Below are 24,857 nucleotides of genomic sequence, written 5' to 3' on the forward strand. Positions count from 1 at the left end.
AGTTGCAATTCTGGGAGTCATAAAACAATTTCAAACTTCCACCCTTCCAGAGTAGCAATTAATTCACCCCCCAAGGGCAATACAGAAGGCTCCCTAATACAGACTACTGTCTCCGGCTGCATTGAGACCTGTGAGATAAAATCTTTATTGCCTTAAGTAATTTAATTTCAGGATATTTTTCTAGAAGTTAGCTGGTGCTGAGCTTAACCTCTTTTCTTCCGGTATCCTCTATTACAATATTAATTTCAACAGTTATAATACAGTCTAACATACAGGTGTATTTCTTTTTTCTGTCCAGCAGGACCCACTGCTGGCACATTTTTTTTTTAACACAAGCAGCTTTACAAATACACTTTCAATGCAAGCACCTGTAAAAATCAGTTTTATATACAAATTACATATAATTCTTTACAAACCTCCAGCTGGCTATGCTGGCATATGTCACACATCCACTGCCCTTCTCCTGGCATAGCTGGCAATACCTCATACTGTCACAGTGTCCAAAAGGCATAAGCTACTAAATAGTTGCAATATGAAGTAAGAACATAATGTGTTAATTTTAGTAGCTGCTATACAGAATAAGAATGATTCTAACCCCTCCCTTTCAGAAAAAAACATTTCTGCCAAGGAACCTCCTGTCTCATTCTCAAGCTGAAAAAGGCTTATATGGCTTCTCTGAGGAGTAGTGTATGGGTCTATTAAAACATCTCTTCTAAAGCCACCTGGTTCTTCAGTAGAGCATTTTCTGAAGAAAGTACAACACTGTTGCATTATTCTTAACATGACGGATCCCCTGCTAAGGACGGCCAGTATACCAAAGAATTTAGGTTGTTAAGGATATGCCGTACGTCACACATATGCTGCCTGCACTAGGCACAGGGCACAAAAGTGATATCAGAATGTATCATCCTCAGAACTGAAAGACCCAGAAGGAATGCCAGCCCTAGGATACCCAAGGATAACACACACATCCAGAGGGACAAAAGACCAGGAGGATGAAGGAGGGACTAAATACTGCAACAGTGAAGATAAGGACATTTACTGTTATAGCAAGATTTTACACACTGTATTATGTCCTTCCATTTCACTGCTGCAGTATTCTTAACATAAGGCAAAGAGCAAAACCTCAGAAAGAAGATAGGGAGGAAGAAGCGCCAGCACAGCCTTCTAGGAACGCATAAAAATGGCTCTAGCAAAACCAGCTCTAGCCTTGGATATAACCTCCAACTTGTCAAGCTTCATAAAGGTATGCACAGAAGTCCAGGTAGCTGCCATAGGATAGAATTAGCATCTAAGCCTTTGAAAAAAGCACCAGGTGAAGCCACAGCCCTAGTAGAGTGAGCACTGACAGCAGAAGGAAGGCTCTTCTAAAAGCTAGGCTTGTAAAGGCTCCAGGGCCATTAGCCTAGTACACACCTATGAACCTATGAGAATGATAAAGTCAAACTGACTTTAGATACCACTGAAGCTTTTTTATGTGCAATTTGGTGAAGGGAAGCATAGGAATGGTGGATGCTATTAATCCCAGAGCCCTCAGAAATTCCCTGGCTGAAATGAAAGCCAGAGGAAGAAGGGACTGAAATAAAGATCAGAGTCAAAGCCTTGGGAAGAGGCAGGGATGCTAGCATTATGAATGGTCTGGATCCTGCATGCCAGAAAAACATGATCCCGTGATGGGGCAGGCAGAACTTTTGAAAATTTACAGTGAACCTCAGGCTTTGTAAGAGATCGATGGCAAATGGAAGGTGCTGTAAAAGAATCTCTGGAGAGGAAGCTTGAATAAGTAGATAGTCTAAATAAGGAAAGATCTGTACAACCTTGAGGCAGCAAAAAAGCAATCACAGGAGCTAGGCATTTGGTGAATACCCTTGGGGCAGTACAGAGGTCACAAGGCACAGCAGGGAAATAAAAATGCCACGAAGCACCAGAGAAATGTAAAACCATAAAAACCTGAGGAAGCAGCAGAGGGAGCAAAGTCTAAAGAGATAAAATTCAAAAGGAAGGAACCTTCAGAAAGGTATTCAGGTGAGAAAGATCCCGAATGATCTCCAAGGGCCCTCTTTTCTGGGGACCAAAACATTCTGGAATAAAACTCCTTCCCCCTTTGAGCAGCTGGAACCTCCTGAATAGTTCTCAGAGTCAAAAAAAACCTGAAGCACCTCTGTTAAAAAAAGTCCAGCTGGTCTTGAGGTGCTACGGAATGCCTATGAAAGGGGAAAGAGATTTTCAAACCATGAAATACCCTTGGCGAATGATGGAAACAACCCAGGAACCCTAGGTTATGCTTAACTAAACAGGAAGAGACTGAGAAAAAATGTTATGAGAGAGGAATGTGGCTGGGAAGAACTTGGTAGTCAGACAGCACCTGGCTTATCAGGAAAGGAAGGCTTCTGAGCAGGAGGAGTCTGGGTAGTCTTAGCCAGGGGAACCTTCCTATCACCCTTCTTGCCTTTAGGAGAAGGATGAGACTGCCTTCTAACAAAAGCAGGTTTACTGGAACAGTTTCTCTGAAACTTTGGCACAGGGAAAAATGTGTTTCAGGCCCTGTAACTCCCTGCCTTTTTCTTGCAGGGACTTCAACAAATCAGCAGTAGCAACACCAAACTAAACTTTTTTGTCCAGAGGAACATCCATCAACTTAGCCTTAATATCAAGTAGAGGCTGAAGCCATTGCCAAGAATACCTGCTCAACACAGAGTCAAAAGCAGCAGCCCACGAGAAGCATCTGCTGCATCATAACTACATTTAATGGAATGGCAAACTATCTGCGAATAAGTTCCTAACAGGAACAAGGCACAAGTCTTTCCCTCAAAATCAGGAAGGTCAAAAATAGCCTGGCAAGCCTGAGAAAGAGCAGCCATATTATCAGACTCATATGACCAGATGGTCATATGAGTCTGATAATTACCAGCCCAAATGGCTAAGACAGCTGAATTATAAACCTTTTTACCCAGCCTTTCCATAGTCCTACTGTCCTTATCAGAAGGAAGAAGCTTGGTAAAATGCAGTCATTTAGGCGGCGTGTCAGATACCACAAAGATCACTGAAGGGTCAGCAGATGGACGTTTATAAAGGAATTTGCAGTCATCAGGCACTTTATAAAGCCAATGAGTTTTTTTTAGGAGCAGGGGGGCTATGGGTCACGGGCCTGGGATGCAGAAGGAAAAGCATCAATAAAGCAGCCAAAATAGGAGGAACAGCAGAAGATCTAGGAGACTCCATCTGAAGGAGTTCATTATACCTTCTCTGTACTTCAGACTCATGGGCACAATTCCATTTAAAGAATTCCACAGTCCTGGAAATAGTAACCCCAAAGGAAATCTCCTCAAAAGGAGATTCAGAACTAGCAGTCCTTCCTCAGATCCATAACCCAAAAAAGAAGGAATCCGAGTAGAATAGGCCAGGGATTCCTCATCAGAATCCTCTTCTTCCTCAGAGGAATCCTGTTCCCTAGTTCTTTTGAGAGGGGAAGATGACCAAGGGGGAGCCGGGACAGAGACCCCCCCTGAGGAGGCTTTAAGGCCATAAGAGTTTTGAACAAGCCCCGTGTAAAATTCCTCTGTTCACTTTGAGGGTCCTTAGGAGCAAGAGAGATGCATTTTGTCTTTTTTTTAATTTTTGTTGGTTTCTTTTAAAATGGACATCTGCCTTAGGCTCTGACGTAGGCGTACACTCAATTATTGCAGTTGGTACTTCCTCCTTCACCAGTATCTGAGGAACCCCCCCACCACCACCCACCCAGGACCTTCAGTGATAATTAGCCATGGTTCCCCTGACTGTCCAAAGAAAATGCCTGCATGGCCTCTGAGAATGTGCAAGAAGCCGGATCCATGCTGGCCTCTGAACCAGTTGCTGCAGAGGAAACCAGCACAAGAAGCAGTTGATCCTTAAGATAGATGTCTGGTGGAAGTGGCACGGCCGAAGAATAGGACCAGATTTTTTTGGCCTTCTTTGAAGATGGCTGACCCTTAGACTAGGAGATACCCTCCACAGGGTCTTTCCCTGAAAGCTTCAGATGCTGGTTCTCAAGATAACTGGCTAGGGATAAAAAGCTACTACGCAAGGTCTTTGGAACAAACGTCTGGCAAACAGTACAGGATGTATGGTTGTGAGAAGTACCTAAACAAAACAAGCACTGCTCATGACTGTCTTTACGGTGAATCTGTCTCCAACGCTGGCATTTACCCTTTCTGGATGACATGAAATCCCACAATAACACAAATACAAAAGAAAAGGATAAGGAAAAAAACCCAACATGGCACTTATCTGAAATAGTTAGGTAAATCAGCAAACAACTTGAGCAATCAGACTGACGACTAAAGATGGCATTCAGACTGACTGCAGAGAAGTTCTGAGGATGACATATCTGGACGTCACCTTTATGCCCTATGCCTAGTACAGGGAGTATACATGTGATGTATGGTGTATCCTCAACAACCTAAAGGCTTTGGTATACTGTCTGGATGTCAGTCCGCACTTGGCAGGGGATCCCTCATGTTAAGAATACTGCAACAGCAAAATGGAAGGACATCAACTTAGCACTGCTTAAAATTTGATCATCTCACACGATGTACCACAATCCAAAGAAAACAGTAATGGATCTCCAAGCTGAAGCACACTTACAAAACCAGTCCACCATAGGAAAGCCTTCAAAAATTCAATCTCTATCCTGCAGTCAAAATAAATTCCTGGCCTCTTCTCATTTTACTACATTTCCTTCTCTAGTTATTTGCTCCCAATACCTTGGTTGCTTTGTCTGTTTTCTCCAATAAATTCCAGCCACCCCCTCTTGCCTGTTGTTTATAACCCTAATTACAGTCATCCCTATTGTCAGAATCTCCTTTCTCCATTCCCGTGTTGGCTTAGTTCTTAGAATACTTTCTGCTACTTTATGGATATAATATTCTTTATGATTATTGTTATTCTCCTTAAGGGCCTGCATCCAAAATCCTAGTATCTCCTTGTTTCTTGAGCTTCTCCCCTATTTCAACATCACCCCCTTCCACCTTGAATTCTAGCGCTATGTATAAGAGCCTTAACTCTGAAATACCCCTTCAAATTGTGTAATCCCAATCCACCTTGTTCTACTGGAAGAATCCGCTTATCCTAACAGACTCTTGTAGTCTTCCCCTCCCTGATAAAGTCCCTCAGCTTTTGTTTTAATTACTATCCACAACTTCTCCTCTGAATGATAAAAATATGTCTGATCTGTGTACAAGACTAAAAGGACTAAAAACATTTTGAGTGCTTGTATCTTACTATCCCGTATCCATACAACAAAGCTTCCATTTTCTCAGTTTTTGTATTGCCTTTCATTCAGTCTCTTCCCATATATCCTTAGCTGCCACAACAGAATAATTTTTAAACACTCCTAAATAACTCATTTTATCATGTCCCCATAACATGAATATTGCTGAACCAATTTGTGTGTGGGTACATAATTTACTACTATTGCCTTTGTTTTAGCTTCATTAATTTTGAATCCTGAAAAGATCTGAAACTATCTCAAAATGTTCCACAAGATTTTAATGTCTCTTTCTGGTTTTGTCAGGTATACAATATCATAATTTGCAAATAGAGCCAGCTTTTCTTGACTACCATACCAATTATATCCTTGAATTTGAGTCCCTTACTTTTTTTGCCAGTGGTTCTAAATATAATACAAATAACAAAGGGGAAAGGGGACACTATTGCCTGGTTCCTCTGCTCACGCAGAAATTATAACAGAGGACCTCACCCACTTTAATTTTCACCTCCGATTCCTCGTATAGCCTCCTAATCAAACTTATAATTTTTCAGGAAATCCAAATGTTTCCATTGCCCTACTCATAAAGTCCTAGCTTACTCTGTCAAATGCTTTCTCTGCATCAATACCAAACAACAATGCTCTTTTCTTATATTCGGCTTCCCTCTAGATCATCAATGTTCTGTTAATGTTGTCAAATGTTTACCTCCCCCTCCACAAAAACATACTGATCCATATCTATCACTTTTGTCATTAATTTTGTCGTTCTTTTTGCTATTATAGACATGAACACTTTATAATCATGGTTTAGTATTGCAATGGGCCTGTATGAAGTTGGATCTGATGGATCTTTACCCTCTTTAGGTATTACAGCTACCACTGCTTTCTGCCAGGATGTCAGTTCTCCTCCTCTTAAAGTACTGTTAAACAAATATTTCCAAATTTTCATTAGTTTTTCCCTCCTAGCTTCCAAACTTCCACAAGAATACCATCTATTCCTGGGGACTTCCCTATAGACTTATTTATACATTACAATTTTTATCCCATCTCCTCCTAACCGTTAGTAATTGAGCCTCATCTACCTCTAACCTTGGCATATTTAATTTTTCCATAACTATTTGTATCTTTTCTTGAATTCTAATTTCTCTGCTTTATACAGATTTTCATAGAATTTCCAAAATATTTCTAATATCTCTACAGGATCTCGTTACCTTTCTTGTTACAGGCTCCCTAAACTGGCAACAGCCATTTTTACTTTCTGTTGCCTGAGTCGTTCTGCTAAAAGTTTTTGTGCACTACTACCAAAAACAGTTGCTTAACAGCAATCTTGCTAAACTTGGGCACATCACCAAGGTAATCCCCTATTTTCTTCTTAGCATTCTGCAGTCGATCCTCTTCTTGTTCTGTGACATTCCATATTCTGCAATACTTTAACATTTGCAGTCTCCCTAAATAATTCTTGTTACTTCTTAACCATAGGTCCCTTATTTTTATTTCCACCCTAAACTCCACCTTAATTTTATCCCAATCCCTAGCTATATTTTCAGAAGAAATTTCTATCCTCCCTAATAGCTCCAGAATAATCTCCACTACCCATTCCTTAAATTCCTCCCTTTTCAACAGATAGATGAGAAAGCGCCAGTGTTTCATTCTTATTTCACTACCCTGTGTTTTTATTTCAGTTACTATTGGCACATGATCTGAAATAGTTATTGGGTGTGTATCAAGATCTTCAACTAAATGTACATGTACCTGTGAAATTTAAATTCTTCGATCTAGCCTAGTTTTTATGTTTTGGGGAATAATATGTAAATTCACTTTGAACTCCTATTAGTGAATTCATATCTTCCATGCCAAATATTTTCATAAATTACTTCAAAAATCTACCTTCCTTTGTTATGCTTTCCCTTCTAGGTCCCACCAGACATCTTCACTGTTGCAAATTACATTGCAGTCGCCATTTATTAATTAATATTCCTTGCTGAAAAAAACAATAATTTTTCCCAGACTTTTCTTAAGCTACATTACAGCAGTTTTACGTGGAATATAAATACAGAAGTGGATGACATGATAATACGGAGGAGGCTGGACATCCTATGTATCCAAGAGACGAGATGGAAGGGCAGTGCAACAAAGCCACTTGGCTTGGGATCCAGACTCTACTACTCAGGTGGTGGACAGGCTAGAAATGGTGTAGGAATTGTGGTGAGACAGAGGCTTCAGAAGTCAGTGAGGGATATCATCAGAATTAATGACAGACTCATGGCAATCAGACTCCAGTGTAATGATAGGACAGTATTCATAATCTCAGCCTATGCCCCACAGCAGGGTTGTGATAGTGAGGAAAATAGTGCATTCAGACAGCAGTTGCAGGACCTACTAGATAAAGCAGGACAACATGAATTGGTGTTGATAATGGGTGACTTAAATGCACATATCGGGACAGACAGAACAGGATATGAGGACTGCCTGGGTCCACATGGGTGGAGCAATAGGAATAAAGAAGGAGAAGCCATTCTAGACTTCTGTCTGGCAAATGGCTTGATAGTAGCCAACACATGGTTCAGAAAGAGAGACAGTCACAAGATCACATACAAGAGTAGCCAACATGCAACTCAGGTAGAATTCCTCCTAGTAAGGAAGAGGCACTGGGGTAGAATCCATGATTGCAAAGTCATCCCCAGTGAAACAGTCGGTTCACAGCATAAACCAGTAGTTGCCACAATCAGCTGCAAGCAGTGGTCAGAGAAGGCTCTAAGGTCAACAGAGACCAGGCTGAAGACCTGGAAGTTGACTGGAGAGAAAGTACAGCAGTTCAAGGAATTACTCAGGGCTCTAGCACCCCAAGAAGAGGAGGAAATAGGTGGAGTTGAAGAAGAGTGGCAGCGCCTAAAAACAGCATGTGTTAGGACTACAGAAAAGATATGTGGCCGAGCCAGGTATGGAAATAAGGTGCATAAGGAAAGCTGGTGGTGGAATGCAGAAGTGCAGGAAGTAATCAAAAGAAAGAAGGAGTGCAGGTAGAAGTGGGAGATTGAAAAGACTGACCAAGCTAGGAAGGACTACTGGTTGGCTAACAAAGAAACTAAGAAAGAAGTTGCAATAACAAAGAATAGGGCATCAGAGGCACTCTATCAGCTTCTGGAAAGTGACTCAGTAAGGGGCACAAAGAAACTATACCAGGTTGCAAGGCAAAGACAGAAAGATAAAGAAGATAGTCAGACACCCTTCATAAGGGATTCCAGCAACAACCTGCTTACCAGCCCACAGGACATCAAAGGCAGATGGAAGGAGTATTTCCAGCAGCTTCTGAATGAAGAAAACCCCACAGAAGCGGTACTGCCCCAGAAACAGCCTACAATGAGAGTAGAAGAGGAGCCCAGCTTAGAAGAAGTAAGAGCAGCACTAAGGAAAATGAAGTCAGGGAAAGCAGCAGGCTCAGATGAGGTCACAGCAGATATGATAAAGATGCTGGGTGAGCTAGGGAGAAATGGCTCCTGAGGGTACTAATTGCAGTGTGGAGAGAAAGGCGTATTCCAGATGACTGGAGAATAAGCATACTCGTGCCAGTGTACAAGAACAAAGGGGACATCCACAACTGTGGACAGTACAGAGGCATCAAACTCCTACCACATTGCATGAAAGTTCTGGAGAGGGTGATTGATAAACGGATATGCAGAACAGTAGAATGTAAGACGGGAGATGAACAGTTCGGATTCAGATCAGGATGCAGCACAATTGACCCGATGTTTGCATTGAGACAGATACTTGAGAAGAAACTAGAGAAGAGGAGAGAGTCAAACTGGGCTTTCCTAGACTTGGAGAAAGCATATGACAAGGTCCCAAGAAAGCTGATCTGGGCAGTACTGCGGTGGTTTGAAGTCCCAGAAACACTGGTAAAATTAGTACAGGCTATGTACAAGGACCCAGTGACTCAAGTATGAATAGTGTTTGGCCTCACTGAGGGGTTCCCAGTGGGAGTGGGTGTACACCAGGGTTCAGCTCTGAGCCCACTGCTGTTCATACTGGTAATGGACTACATCAGCAAACAGGTTGGAGGGGACAGAGGAACAAAGCTGCTGTATGCAGACTATGTGGCAGTACAGGCAGACTCTGATCTAGAACTTCAGCAAAGGATAGGAGAATGGAATGCAAATCTGAAGGCACATGGGATGAAACTAAGCACAGATAAGACAGTGGTAATGGCAGCAGATTGGGGAAATCAGAAGAAGCTGAGAATAGAGATAGATGGGAAGATAGTGGAACAGGTAAACAGCTTCAAGTATCTGGGAGGGGTGGTTGAGGAGAAGGGTAGTCTGAATGAAGAGGTCAAAGCTAGAATCAGAGGGGCTGCAGCCAACTGGCATAGAGTATCAGGTGTAGTATATGACAGAAGAATGCCAAAGAAGCTAAAAAGTAAGGTGTACAAGACAGTGGTACGACCAGTACTACTGTATGGTACAGAAACCTGGGCAGTAAAGGCAGAACAGTTGAAGAAGCTAGAGGTGATGGAAATGAAGTGCCTGAGAAAGGTGGTAGGATGCACACTGCAGGACAGGCGAAGAAATGAGGACATAAGAGCAGAAGTCAAAGTAGTTCCAATTGCAGAAAAGATCAAAGAAAACAGATTACGATGGTATGGGCACATGTGTAGAAAAGCAGAAGACAATCTGGTGAGGGAGATTTGGGACAGACAGGAAGAAGGTAAGAGGAAGAGGGTGTACAGCAAAGAGGTGGATGGATTGTGTAAAAGAAGATCTGCAACAATCAGGCATGAGTGTTGAAGAAGGCAGGAGAGTGGCACTGAATCGAGAGAGTTGGCGACAGTTAATACGATACCCCGACCCCATGTAAATGGGAAAAAGGGGATGATGATGATGATGATAAATACATGCCAGCATAACCCTCCTCCTCCCTTGCCAGTAGCCCTTAGCACTACAAATCTGCCACTATTACCTGTTTTATCCTCTTCTATCACTATTATAGCTCCTCTTGCAATTAATGTAAGTACTCATCTTTTCCTTCGTCCCAGGTATTCCGCTGAATAACCATTCTGAAAAGGTTTCTTTATCACATTCACATGTTCAGTTCTTTCTAAGTTTGTCTCCTGTAACATAGCTATTTGCACTCTACATTTTTTAATTTAGTTCACTAATTTTTTTTTTGTATTTAACTGTGAGACCGTTGACATTTAAAGACATTACAGAAAGCATCAGTGCATTAAAAAGTTATTATTCTCACCTTTTATTTACACCTTTTTTGTTAAATGTCTAGTTCCAGCTTTTGTGTTGTACACATATACTGTTTGACAGGTTGAACTTGTATACAGTTGTTTCTTGTCATATCCATTTAAGCCTATGTCACATCTTACAAAACTTTTTGTTTTTTTGTTTGAGGGCTTTCAATAAAACAAACACACCCTAATATCCCCTAAAACTTATTAACTTAACACCAACCAATTTCTCTTCAGTTTTTTTCTTTAGCCAATCATTCTCCACCAAACTATAGCCAGCTTCTCTTTTTCGGATTGCCTGGTTCTCATGTCTCCATGGAGGCAGACACTTTCTCTTTATCAGATTGTTTTTATGGAAACGAAGACCAGCTGCAGAATTGCTACTAAGCATACATGTATTTGCTAGACAAAAGCCTCATTATGTTCAATATTCTTTTTCGTGAAGCTTGCTTACTCTTAAAACTTGTTACTAAATCAATTGTTCCTTAAACCAGTCATTTCCCCATGCAAGAATGAGAAAAAGCACATTAATTTTTCTTTTATCATGCTCTTTTAAACAGGTTTTTTCATTACATTGCCTACATTTCTTAAAATTGAATCAAAAGAAAGAGAGAAGGAAAAAGTACAGAAAAAAACAGCAGCACCGGTTTACAATCCCCATTACACTTAGAAATAACTGAGAAAATGTTACTTTATGGCATGCAAAGAAAACCATGCACCACAAAAACAGTGCTAGTAAGAAAAAAAAATCTTTACTTAGTTAAAAAGTACAGAAAAAAAACAGCAGCACCTGTTTACAATCCCCATTACACTTAGAAATAACTGAGAACATGTTCCTTTATGGCATGCAAAGAAAACCATACACCACAAAAACAGTGCTAGTAAGAAAAAAAAATCTTTACTTAGTTAACTTTCTTCTTCCTCTTCCCCTCTCTAAAACATTTTTTGAACATTAATGACATGAAGTAGGGCATATGCTTTAGAGTCCCCCACAAGTCCAACAAATTCTGAAAAAGTCCAATATTTCCAGATTTTTCTTGTTCTGTCATATTTCACACATATAATTATTACACTGTAACCCCGCATTAAGTTACATTACTATTCATCTCCCAAATCCTGTCTCTGCTTCATTTCCAATGTACTCTCAATTCTTCTAGTCAACTCTCGTGCTCCCATCCTTCATTCCAACATTTTTTGATGAAACACTGGAAAAAGTTTCACAGGTCCAGTCTTCTCTCTGTGGTCTTTTACCAGAAATACAAGAAGCATAACCTCGCTCGGTTTCAAAGCTCACTTTTTGTTAGACATACTTTTGTATTTCCTCCTTAGCATGTACTTCATCAAAAAATAATTTTGTCTCTCCAGGGAAGAATAATTTGAAGACAGCTGGGTACAGCAGCTTGAATCTCACACCTGCGTCTTGACATTCCCTGAATAATGGAAAAAATTTGTTTATCTTCTGCCTGGTGTACAATGAGTAATCATTCTCCACAAACACTCTCCCGTCTCCCACTTTTAGTACTTTGTCCTTCTGCCACAGTTTTGTCAAAATCAACCCCTTCTGCTGGTAGGATTGCATCTTTACTATTAAAGGTCTAGGTTGCTTTTATCACAGCCAGGTTTGGAGCAAACACATGATGTGCCCTTTCAACTAACAGCTCCTGTTGCGAAATACTAGTTCAGTTGCTTATTTACGCTTTCATAAATTTAATGCTGTCTGTTCCTTTTAGCTTCTCTGGTATGCCTGAAAACTTCAGGTTTCCCCACATGCTCTGTCCTCTAATTCTATTATTTTTTGAAACATTTCGTCCTGAGCAGTCTCATTCAACCAGCCTTTTCTTCATTTTGACCTGATTTTTGCAGCTTTATCACCTTGTCTGAATTTTTGTTTAAAGCTTATTCCATTTTTTCCAGCCTTTTATTGTTTGTGTTGATATACTCCATCAGTGTTTCGTTTATTTTAACCAGGCCTGTGTGCAGTTGTCTTGTATCTTCCTGTAGGTTACTGGATTTCATGTCTGGAGGTTGCATTGTTTTTTTGCTGATCAGCTGCAGAACTTTCCCCAGTAAGTGTTTCTTCCTTACTTTTTGTATCCGATTTTTCTGCAAGTCCTCTGTATTTCTTACTTTCTGACATCCAGGTAGTACACTTAGTAGCCAGTTACTGAAATTTACCTATAAACACAAAAGTCTACTGGGCTTCTCTGCTGAGTTTCTGTTTTCACATTGGGAGAGCTAGAATAAAGCTGTTACTCAATGTGCAGTCATCTTGGATGTCACCAAAAAAGAAGTTATGTTCTTACCATAACGTTCCATGTGGAGTGTTCATCTTGCCTTTGTTCTTACACACGGGTTCGGAGCGGATCCTCGGCTCTGAGTCGGCCGCATAGCAAAGCTCTGCATCTTAGAGAAGCTCGAGACCAGGCTATATCCCACAATCCTCCCTGCCATTACTCAGATCTAGTTTGCAAGCAAACCAGACTAACAATAAACCTGAGGTGCTAAGGCTACATACCACCACAAAAATTCAGAGACACTATCTCACTGATAAATTAACTAAAGGGTAACAAAATATACCCCATGAGGTAAGAGGCAATATACCTGGAAGAGGTAAAGACATGTGGACCAGACTCTAGTCCTACTCGTTCTTCCAAACACGTGAGGGAGGGAAGGGGGGGAATGTAAGAACAAAGGCGAGATGAACACTCCACATGGAACATTATGGTAAGAACATAACTTCTTTATGTGAGAGTGTTCCATCTCACCGTTTGTTCTTACACACGGGTAGCGTCCCTAGCTCAGTCACCCTGAGTGACTCATGAAAGAACGTTCCTGAGCACAGTGGAACCAAAAGATGTCCTGTCTTTGGAGGCTTTGTCAACTCTATAATGAGCGATGAAAGTATGTGGTTTAGACCACGTGGCTGCTGCACAAATCGTGTCCAAAGGCAGGCGAGCTGCATGAGCCAAGGAAGTGGAAACGGATCTAGTAGAATGGCCCTTAGGTTTGGTGGGCAAGGCCTGATTAGACTTAGAATACACAAAAGCTATACAATCAGTAAGCCATTTAGAAAGCGTACGTTTTGTAACTGCCATGCCCTTTTTATTGTCTGCAAATGCAACAAAACGTTGATCTGTTTTTCTGTAATCCTTAGTCCTGTCCAAATAAAATCTTAGCTGTCTATGGACATCTAACTTGTGCAGCATATATTCCAACTTGCTGGTATGGCTTTTGAAGAAAGTAGGGAGTTCAATGGACTGATTAATATTTATGACAGAACATACCTTAGGAAGGAAAGACGGGTTTGTTCGTAAGGAAACTCTATCTGGGTGGAAAATTAAGTAAGGTGGTTTAATTGATAGTGCTTGCAGCTCTGACACTCTCCGAGCTGAAGTAACCGCTACAAGAAAAAGAGTCTTCCACGACAAAAACTTCAGGAGGCAAGAAAAGGCTGGTTCGAAGGGTGGCAACATTAGTTGCGACAATAACAAATTTAAATTCCATGGGAATAAAGGGTCTCTGACGGGCGGTCAAAGATGGAAGGAACCTTTCATAAAAGCCTTACAAAGCCTGTGGGACATAATAGAAGAACCGTCCTCACCAACATGGAAGTTGGATATGGCCGCCAACTGTACTCTTAGTGTGGAAGCAGAGGCTCCTTCGTGGAAAAGGATGGATAGAAATTCTAGAACTTTATGTAAAGGAGCAACCAGGGGGTCCAAGTGTTGGCTAGATGCCCAGTACACAAAGCGTTTCCATTTACTCCTATAGAGTTTTGTAGTGGAAGCCTTATGAGAGGCAACCAAAATGCGTTGAACTGCCGGAGAAAGTACATCAGACCTGGCTAGGCGGGAAAGTGGAGCAGCCAAGCTGCTAGTTTGAGGGATAGAAGAGACTGGTGAGGAACTCCCGACGAATGTGTCAGTAGATCTGGTACTGGGTCCAGGATCCACGGTTCCTCTGTTTGATGGGCTCGAAGAAAGGGGAACCATATCTGTCGAGGCCAGAATGGGGCTATGAGTATAATTGTCCTTTCCAGGTTCATGGCTTTCTGAAGAAATTTGGGAATTAAGGGGGTAGGTGGAAATGCATATAGGGGAACCGGGGGCCAATCGTGTATCAGTGCGTCCCTGGGGACATCCCCTGGAGGGGGTAGAAGGGCAAAATAGCTTCTGCATTTGGTATTCATCGGGGAGGCGAATAGATCGCAGCAAGGCTGGCCCCATTTGCGGAAAATTCTTTCCGCCACCTGTAGTTTGAGGGACCACTCGTGAGGAAACAGGATGGCTCTGCTGAACCTGTCCGCAATGACATTGGATGACCCCGGGATGTGCGTTGCTATCAGAAAGCAACCCGTGGACTCTGCCCATTGCCAAATTCTCATGGCCTCTCTGCATAATGGGTAAGATTTGGTTCCCCCTTGTTTGTTTATGTACCAGACTACAGACATGTCTGTCTGAACTGCTACTGTTCCTAGAGGTAGGAGGGTTTGAAAGTGTTGCAACGCCAAGAACACCGCCCTCATTTCCAGAACATTTATCTGCAGGTTGTACTCCATGTTGGACCATTCCCCTTGGACTGTTCTTCCCGGAAAAGATCCCCCCACCCTATCAGAGAAGCGTCCGTGGTTATCGTGGCCGTCGGATTCGGTAGAACAAATGGACGACCCACAGTGAGATCCTGACTGAACACCCACCATGAGAGGTCTCACTTGCAAGAATCTGTTATCAGAATCTCGTGCGTTAGGGGTAACTGCTGGAACGACCACTGCGTGAACAGCAGCCATTGGAGGAGCCTCATGTGCAATCTCCCCATAGGAACTGCAATCAGGGACGCTGCCATGAGTCCCAAAACCTTCAACACCAATTTGGCCGGGGCTTTCCTGCATTGCAGTAGAAGAAGAACCTGTTCCTTGAGGGATGAAGCCCTTACTTGAGGGAGCTTTACCAGTTTTAAGCGCGTATCTAGGTCTGCTCCGATGAATGAAATATGCTGTGAGGGCAGTAAGGCAGATTTTTCAAAGTTTATGGAAATCCCTAGGTGGGAACAAAGGTTGACTGTATAGTCTCTGGCTTGTATGAGGCGACGCTCGGTGGTGGCAGTGAGGAGCCAGTCTTCCAGACAGGGAAACACCCGGAATCCTAGACATCTCAAGTGAGACGCTACCACTGCCATGCATTTGGTGAATACCCTGGGGGCTGAGGTGAGCCCAAAGGGCAGGGCTCAAAATTGAAAATGACTGGCTCCCAGCCGGAAGCGCAGGCGATCTCTGGACGGTCTGGCCATCTTGATGTGGTAGTATGCATCCTTGAGATCTATCGAGCACATCCAGTCGTCCTTCTGCAAAAATGGAAGTATCGATTGAAGCGTGACCATCCGGAACTTTTCCTTCTTCACGAAGGTATTGAGATTGCCGAGATCCAAAATGGGTCTCCAGTCCCCTGTCTTTTTTGGAACTAAAAAGAACCTTGAGTAAGTTCCGGATCCTTTTTGGTCCACCGGGACTGGCTGAATGACTTTTTGAGCAGCTTTGAAATTTCTATTGTTGCTGGGCCTCGCAGACGGGGTGGCACATCTGGAAACCTTCTTTGTTGGGGGGAAGTTGACATAAAGGGGATTTTGTATCCTCTGGTTACAATGCTTTTTACCCAGGAGTCTGAGGTGAGAGTTAGCCAGGCCTGTGGGTATAAAGCCAAGCGACCCCGACTGCCTCCAGAGCAGGACAGTCGGGCCCCCATTCAGGAGTGCTGGAAAGGCTTACCAGGGATAGGATCCCTGTCGCCTTGGTTCTGCGGACCCCCTCTGCCGCCGGGGCGACGTCTTCCATGTCTGCCCCCCCCCCTCTGCCTCTGGGGGGGGGGGTCACTCTGTGTGGCCTGGAAAGATCCCTGAGTTTTACGGAACCACATTTTTCTGCCTCGTTGCCCTTTGGGGTATGGTCTAGATGGAACGGAAAAACAGACTCCGCCAGCAGACAGAGTCTTTCCTTCTTGCTCACACCGAGTTAATGTCCCTTTCACTTTGGGCCCAAAAAGAGTGGCACCATCAAAGGGGGTGTTGGCGAAGGAATACTTGAAGGCTTCCGCAAATGAGCACAGCCGCATCCAGGATTGTCTTCGTAGAGCAATCGCTGAAGCTGCGGCTCTACTCGACCCTTCAGCCGCATACGAGATGAGCCTCATGGACGAGTTCACTATGGAGGTAAGGGTGTTAAGCTGTGCTGTTACCTTATCTGAAACAGCAGCATCTGTGTTACCCTGGAGGGTATCTCCCAGCTCCTTGATGAGATCCCTCTGTAGACGTGTAAAATGTGTCAAATAGTTTAGCGAACGCATGGAAAAGTCGCTGAACTAAAAAGCGCTTCCATATCTGTCCATAGTCCTAGAATCCTTATTAGGAGGATGAACAGAAGAGGAAGACTCAGACATCTCCTTTTTAGTGGCTGCAGCCACCACCATAGCATCAACCAGGACTCCTTTGGTGAGATAAGTCTTGTCCTGGGGAGCGGTAATAAATTTGCTTGGTTTTCGAGGGACCGGTTCCACTGTGTCCGGTGTCTCCCACGCCCTTCAAGCAATCAAATCCATTAACTCATCGAAGGGCGGAGTAACCCAGGAGGTAGAAGGTTGAGCACCAAAAGCCTTCAGCAACACTGACTCGTCCTCAGTGGGGGCTAGGGACTGCCAATCACCCCTCTGTTTTAAAATCTCCAAGTTGTCCGCAAATGAGACATCCTCGGAGGGGGATTTTGGGGACCCCTCTGACTCATCCAGTCAGTGTCAGAAGTTGGAGATTCCTGTGGGGAATCTAAGTGCCTCCTCTTGCACAATCTTTTCCTCGGAACCTCATCGGAGGGGGATTCCGGTGAGGCCTCCGAGGAACAGGGGGCACCCTCTGGGGGTGGCTGAGACAATGGTGCTCCACGTTTTGGATGTGTCGTGGGAACAGAAACAGAGAGCGGCTCCTTAGGAGAGGGAGAAGACACCTCCGATGAAGTGGTTGTCTGAGTAGACAAAACTTTCCTCATAAGGTCAAAAACTCCTGAACCTCGGGTCGAGGATTCCCCCGGTTCCGAAGAACATGGAAGAATGCCAGACACGGGGCCCATGGGTCTCGACCCCGAGGACGGAGCTGAGCCAATCTGCGCCGAGGCCCCGAGAGGGAGAGTCGGCACCGAAAGGTCGGTACGACTCTCAGTCCCGGAACCAAGGAGAGATCGTCGACTCTGCGACTCACCTATAGGTTCCAAAGGAGTTGAGGTCAATGGTGTCGATCGTGCAATGGACGGTTTCGGCACCGAGGGCTCCACTATCATCGGCTCATCCTCTTCCGGCTCCGAAGACTGGATGGGTCTCGAAGGAGTACCTGTTGGAGATAAGGGAAGGCCTTCTAGTTTCGACACCAATTAGGAGGAAACTGCAATCAACTTGGAAAGGGCCGTGTTCTCCATAAGTTTCTGCACGACACGATCCACATCAGTATCGGATAATGGTCTGGAAGATCGGGTCGAAGGGGCCGAAGATGGCACCGACTGAAGAATGGAAGGTAGCGGTAGCTCCGACACCGGTTCCAAGACCTGGGGCTCAGTGAGAGATAAACGTTCGACGCTCGGCCCCGAAGTTTGTGGAACTGGCGAACGAACTTCAGAAGATGAACTCGGAGCCGATGACATGGGCTCCGACATCTTCGACCCCTTCGAGGACTTAGAAGCCTGGTCAGACTTGTCCAAGGCCTCCTGGAAAGCAGGCTTAAGAAGTCCCCTGTCTATAAGTTTCCTGCGTCTATCTGTCATGACCCTCCCACTGAAGGAATGGCATATAGAGCAATCCTCCTGCAAGTGGAGAGGGCCAAGACAGTAGACGCAGGAAGTATGGTGGTCAGTGATGGACATTTTCTGCCCACACTGACACCTTTTAAAACCAGACTTGGCTTTCTCAGACATAATAAGCAAAAAACACTTTTACTGTAAAAAAGAGAAAATGTAAACACTAGCTATAATTAAGAGGAAAATATATATATATATATATATATATATATATATATATATATATATAGCTATAGGTTATAGAAAGGTAGGCCCCAAAGGGAAACCTATAAAAGAACTAACTACACTACACACACACACACTATAGTACGGTCAGAACTAAATTCTCAATAACTATAAGAACTATAAGAACTTTTAAACAAAACAATAACTATCTTATCTGTCAATAACAAGTTTTCTCTGGTCCGAGCTCTCTTATCGATGTGACCCGTTGCAGCGGCAAACTAAATCTGAGTAATGGCAGGGAGGATTGTGGGATATAGCCTGGTCTCGAGCTTCTCTAAGATGCAGAGCTTTGCTATGCGGCTGACTCGGAGCCGATCCCGTGTGTAAGAACAAACGGCGAGATTGAACACTCTCACATCACTTGTTAAGGTTTTTGTATAGACTATTTAGATGTTACTATATATAAGAATTATAAAGAAACAATTTTGGTTCTAAATTACACAGGAAACCAACGTATTCAAATACATACTTAGATTTTTTGAGTAACCACCCTTTACATATTAAGAGGAACTCAGTGAAGGGACAAACAATAAGGGCAGCTAAAATGTGTTCTACTCCCCATGATTTTAGGATAGAAATATCTGTATTATGTAACATGTTTAGAGAGAAGGGTTACCCTCCTGATTTAGTAGCTACATGTGCCACAAATGTAATGGCTAATTGGGAACTAGATATAAACCACTTTTTGGGGTCAGGAGAACTCACTACTACATAAGACAATTACTATACTAACACTAACTTTGTGGACTCCATGGTTTTATACTATGGTAGTTTTTATGTTTGTATCTTTCGGCTTTTCCCGGTTAGGGGTCGCCACAGCGGAAGTCCGGTCCGCTAATGACTGGCAGTAGATTTTTACGTACTGGCTTGCCGGGCCTAATGCACAACCTTCAACGAAGGAACGCCCATTCACGCATGTCGCTACACAGAAGATGCTCTGAGAATCGAACGGGCAATGTCTAACTGTGAGGTGACAACGCTACCTCAGCACCACCACCGCAGTACTATGGTAGTTTTTATAAAGTGGTTAAATATTTCCTAGTTTAAAAACTGGGTGATGTTCCATTCAAACTCAGACCTTATCTTCAATTTAGGAGAAGGGCCACATTTTGTATACAAGACTGAATCTAACTTGAAATACTTGTTGGAACATCCTATTTCCAGGTCTGGACATAGGAAATGTATGAAAAAATGTGCGGCTTGTAAGTACTGCTCCTTTATTTTAGTAGCAAATGAGGTTCTTTTTGGAAACCCCCCTCAAGTTATTAAATTAGAAACAGGAGACTGTGGAAGCAGTGGTTTAGTCTATATTGTTGTCACAACTGCAATTTCTTTTATGTGGGTAAGACAGAGAGAAACCTACGTAAATGGATGTACGAGCATGTTTACACTATCCAAAGCAAGAACCTCAATAAGGCTTTATATAAACATTCACTTTGTTGCCCCAGCTTCAATAAGTTCTTATTTGGTACAGTGGAAATTGCTAAACATGACGCTGGGGGGGGGGGGGGGTGGACTGGGAAAATAGGATTGCTATGAGGGAACTTTATTGGCAACTTAGGCTTAATGCCATTGTTTCCCCTGGGCTGAATGATAACATTAATCTTGTGCCCATCCTTAAACACAGAGCTTTTACCCTACGTTAATAAAAAATGTTTTGGTAGTGGTTTAAGATTTACAGGAACATTGTGTATCTTCTTAACATTTTTTTTACTATAGATGGTTGTGAATGTTGTGACTTTAGTGGCTTGGTTTTTTAAGTAATAGGCATCAGTTAGATTTATTTTTATACTATCAGCATTTTTACATATGTTTGTTATTAATTTTAAAGATTTTCCATATTTCTTGGATATTAGTTTATGGGGGGACTAGTTTTTTAAAACGGGTAGGTGGAACTCTACGGTTTGTTGTTTTTCAATTGTCTGAAATATGACTTTCAATATGTTGGTCTATTAATTGTCACGTGACTGATTCTGTATAAAAAGATTGTGGGGGTTTTGTATGTTACTCTGATGAAGTCCTGGATTCACCAGTATGAAAGTGCTTAACAAATTCTGGTTTTTATTCTGGCAGTGCCGTTCTTATTTTACAGTTGACCACAAACAATACTTGCTCAAACAACCAAGAAGCAACAAGTTACCTGAAAGAAGCTGTGTGTGAACTTAAAGGTTTTATCCAAGCGTAGTCATTATTGGTTAGTTTTGTGCAATATAATCTGTGTGGTTATTTATCAGACTGCAACAATGAATAATTCTTCTAGTCTAAGGAAGATTTTGATTGCGATTAAGTAATTATCTATAAGCCACAGGAATATAGCTTATGATCAAGATCTGAAATGTGTGAGAAGCAGAAAAAAATGCGAAGAGCAATGGTTGGACATGCTTTCCTAGCACACTGTGTTAACACAGAATGTGTGCCAGGTGGAGGTAGGCACATGTCCAAGAACAGAAGTTAGGAAACTTAAAAAAAAAAGTGCTGAGATGGAGATGCCAGAATAAGAAGGTGGCCTCTGAAGAGTGAATTAACGCACCGGATGAAGATTATACTACTATGGGGGCATAAAACATCAAAAATGCAGCAAAACCTATTCACTTAAATTTTTAGAAGGACAAACGTTGGAGCCTGTCTCTCTTCCTGTGTGTTTCCACTTTACCTACAAGATTCCTCGCAGAACAAAAAAAGGTATTTTCTACCAGACATATCTTTTTAATTATAGTCCTGGAAACCGAGCGTCTGGATGTTATGCTCTACATGTGTGAAAGAGAGAGTGAGACAGAGAGAGAGAGAGAAGGCAAGCTTGCAACTTTGGCAGTGTTACTTTTTTCAAGATAAAACTTAGGAAGTGAAATCCACTTACAGGCATAGTCAAATTGCGATTTTCTACAGGGCTTGATAATCTTTCAATTAAAAGTCCAGAGGTTAACAAAATACTTCAACTCTGATGCTTTTATTGGCTATTCCTGCTGTACTTCTTACAGCAATGAAACAAGAGGATGAGTAGAGCACCTAACATACTAGACTCTGGTTCAGGTGTTAGGAAAGGGGATAGTATGGGAACCAGAGTCAGATGTTATGTGATGTCATTCAGTAATCCATGACTAAAATGATGTTTTAATACCAGACGAAACAAGAGTCAGTGCAGTCTGTTTTTGTAACCGGACATATAGAGATCATGCACCTACTTCATCTTGCCTTGCTTTAGTAAGTAACCAGAGAACAGCAATTCTTTAGATCAGTCAGGAAGATATACTGAGATTAGTTTAGTACTGTTTTTTGGTATCTGTGAATCTGTTCATCTGTGTTGTTTTTAATATTTCCTGTGATTAAAACTCTGGTGTTTATTGTAAATAAATATTTAGTATTTTCATGTTCTTTTATTATTTATTAATAAATATATTTAAACTTTTCATTGTGGTTTGACTTTTAGAGAATATTTTAACCTTTGAGAGTACTTATATTTATTGGGCGACACTGTGGTCACTCCTGAAAGCCTTGCTGTTTGGTCAACATTACCATTTGCATTAATATTAATTTCACTCAGTATAATCGGGTACCCTTGTAACAGACTTGGAGTAGCTGGCTTTGAAGTGTCTGGTGGCAGTAACTACCTTATAGTCTGGACAAAGTATAGCAGAGAGTGTAAATCTATGCCAGCCTTTCCCAAGTGTGCCTGTGTGTGTGCAAATCAAATCTCAAATAGTGTGGGGTGTGTGTCTGTTTCTCAGCTACCTGGAGCAGGGACACAGAGCACTGATTTCAGACAGCGTGTTACAGGTCTTGACTTGGACACTCAGGATTCAACTCTACAGCTGTGCCAGAGGGGAGTCTTACTGGGGACCTGGAGAAACAGAGGGGAAACCCAGACCCCAGACTGGGAGCATTCCCTGTGTGCTCTTAAGAGGAAACTGTGTTTGATGCAGAGAGCTGCATCTGGTAATACTGTGTGTATCTACTTTTGTTCCAAGTGAACATCCCTCACTGTTGTCAGGGGTGAGGATTCAGACTCCTTACTTACTTGCCCAGAGGAGGGATGTACTATGAATGACAGGTCTGGGTTGAGGTTTACCTGTGATATCCACCATTGAATTTCTGTCTTTCTTTATACAGGGAGAAGGGTAATGTGGTTGTCCAGAGGATGAAAATGCAGAGAACAGCTATATTTCAGGTACAGGGGACCATGGGTATGGTTGCAGCCATGAATCCCAGTGTCCCAAGAATTTCTCTTGCAGTGCAAGTTTGAGAGGGCAAAAGAGATTGAAAGTTGTCAGACAGACTTTATACCTTGTCTACAAGTAAAAATGCCTGTGTGAGTTTGTGTCTAATCTGCAGCTCAAGAAAACCAGGCCTTTTGAGAGTGCTAGTGTGGACTTCTTGAAGATGACTGTGAACCCCAGACCCCGGAGAAGGTAAATAGTGAAAATGAGATGATGTAAAAGGATCTGTTAAAAAGGTACCTGTACTAACAGGTCATTAAGATCTGGGAATATTTGAATTATCTGAATCCTGCAAAAGGCTATAACTAGTGCCAGACACTTTGTAAAATGCCAGGGAGCTGTAGAGAGTCCTAAAGGTACAGCAGAGAACTGAAACTGTGATGAGCAAGCCAAAAATCTCACAAATTTACTGAAAGAAGGATGGATTGTAACGTGGAAGTTAGGCATCCTTTAGATCCAAGGAAACCAGCAAATCCTGTGGAAAGATGAAGAGCAGAAGAGTCAGTGACAAGATTTTGAATAAGGGGACTTTGAGAAAAACTGTTGAGAAGGGACAAATCCATTGTAGATGGTGCTGCTGTGTAGTTTCTTTGACATCTTCATAAAAAGTGAAAAAAATAGTTTGCAATCTTTCATAATTTTTCCTTCTTCTACATTTTTAAACAAGTTGGCTTCATCAGGTCAAAAAAAAATCACTATTCAGAGGAGAATCTAGTAGCTTGGTTTTGATGTCCTCAGGTAAGGACTAAGAGCGAAGCCATGCAATCTTTCTGATAAAAGAGCGAGTAGTAGCTGCTCTGAAGTCACTTCTGGTGCATCATATAACAGCATTTGATAAAATGTCTAGCCACCTGTGAAGCCTGGGCCACCATGGACTTGGCCTGCTGCTTAATGCCTGCCCCTTTCATAAATCCACAGTTTTATTTAAATTACTTAAATTAGGCAGCAAATATTTAGTCATTTGGACGTGATAGTTCAGAGAACTGAAAGCCAAAGTGGAAGAGGTGTATACCTTTTTCCAAGTCTGTCCACTGCCCTGCTGTCTTCATCAGAGAAAAGGCATTAGCAGCAGTCTGGAGGCCTTACCCACAGAAATGAGAAAACAGAAGGTTCTACCCAAAGGGCACTTTTACAGAAACTTTACATCTTCAGGTACTTTATAAAATCTATCAGGACCTTTAGGGGCTGGAGGCTGATGGTCAGGAGCAGTGGAAGTAGAGTCACTTATCAATTATACAACAGTACATTCATAAGACCATATTATACATTATATAATAAAGTAAAATTCAAGAACATATACAAACCTTAATGTTTTTTGAACTGTTTATGTATTTTACTGTAAAAAAGCAAGTTCATAATTCTTCTTTATCCTAATAAAATAAATGAACAAAAATACCTGAGAAAATTGCTAAAACCTTTAATCAGTACCTTTGGTAACAAAAAAAAGTCACAGCTCTATATAAATGACATGTGTGAGTTCAGGAGACTGAGATGTTGTGCAGCTACTAACAGCTGCAATTAACCATTAAGACTGCAAACAAAAAAATACTCACCTGACATACTGAAAAGCCCTTGTCTGAGACCCTGAGCCATAAACCTAAGGGAAACAAAAGATAAATGAAAGAAACATGAGTATGCAATGCAGTCAGATACAAGAATCAACAAAAGTGGTATACCTTGCACTTTACACTGTATATCTTAATCTCAGTTAAAGAACGACAGCTTTGAATTTTCTTTAGCAAAATGAACAAACTAATCATTTCTTAAAAAATACTGCATGGCACAGAATCAAAAGATCAGTGGGTCAAGAAATTCAAGGCAATGTGCAGCTGTTGTTAGTTTTACCTTCCCATTACAGTAGATGTTTGAATTGCAAACTGCTGCAGTAGCCTTTAGGCTATATAGGTTCTCTTCTCCCAAGACACAACAACTGGGCAATTTCCAAAAACTGTCTCCCTCCCTCCCTCCTTTCCACTCTGACTGCTGGTTTGTCAGCCCTGACAAAGGAAAATTAGGAGTCAGAATGGAAAATCTTTAGGACTTTCTTAACTAAAAATGTTCAGTCGTGTATTTAAACTGAAGTAAACAAACAACAAATAACCACCAAACTATTTC

General features: G+C 42.1%; 1 protein-coding gene across 2 annotated transcripts in view; it reads right to left on the reverse strand.

The window, feature by feature from the left end:
* Positions 1-24,857, reverse strand: part of UXS1 (UDP-glucuronate decarboxylase 1) — a 1,006,428-nt gene that overhangs the window by 332,459 nt on the left and 649,112 nt on the right. For both annotated transcript variants that reach the window (XM_044072750.1, XM_044072749.1), the window contains exon 11: positions 24,296-24,339. In XM_044072750.1, coding sequence (XP_043928685.1) covers positions 24,296-24,339 — 44 coding nt within the window. The remainder of the gene's footprint in view (positions 1-24,295; positions 24,340-24,857) is intronic.

This window comes from Protopterus annectens, chromosome 5.part0 (assembly GCF_019279795.1).
Source record: "Protopterus annectens isolate FY-2018-M chromosome 5.part0, PAN1.0, whole genome shotgun sequence".
NCBI lineage: Eukaryota > Metazoa > Chordata > Ceratodontiformes > Protopteridae > Protopterus > Protopterus annectens.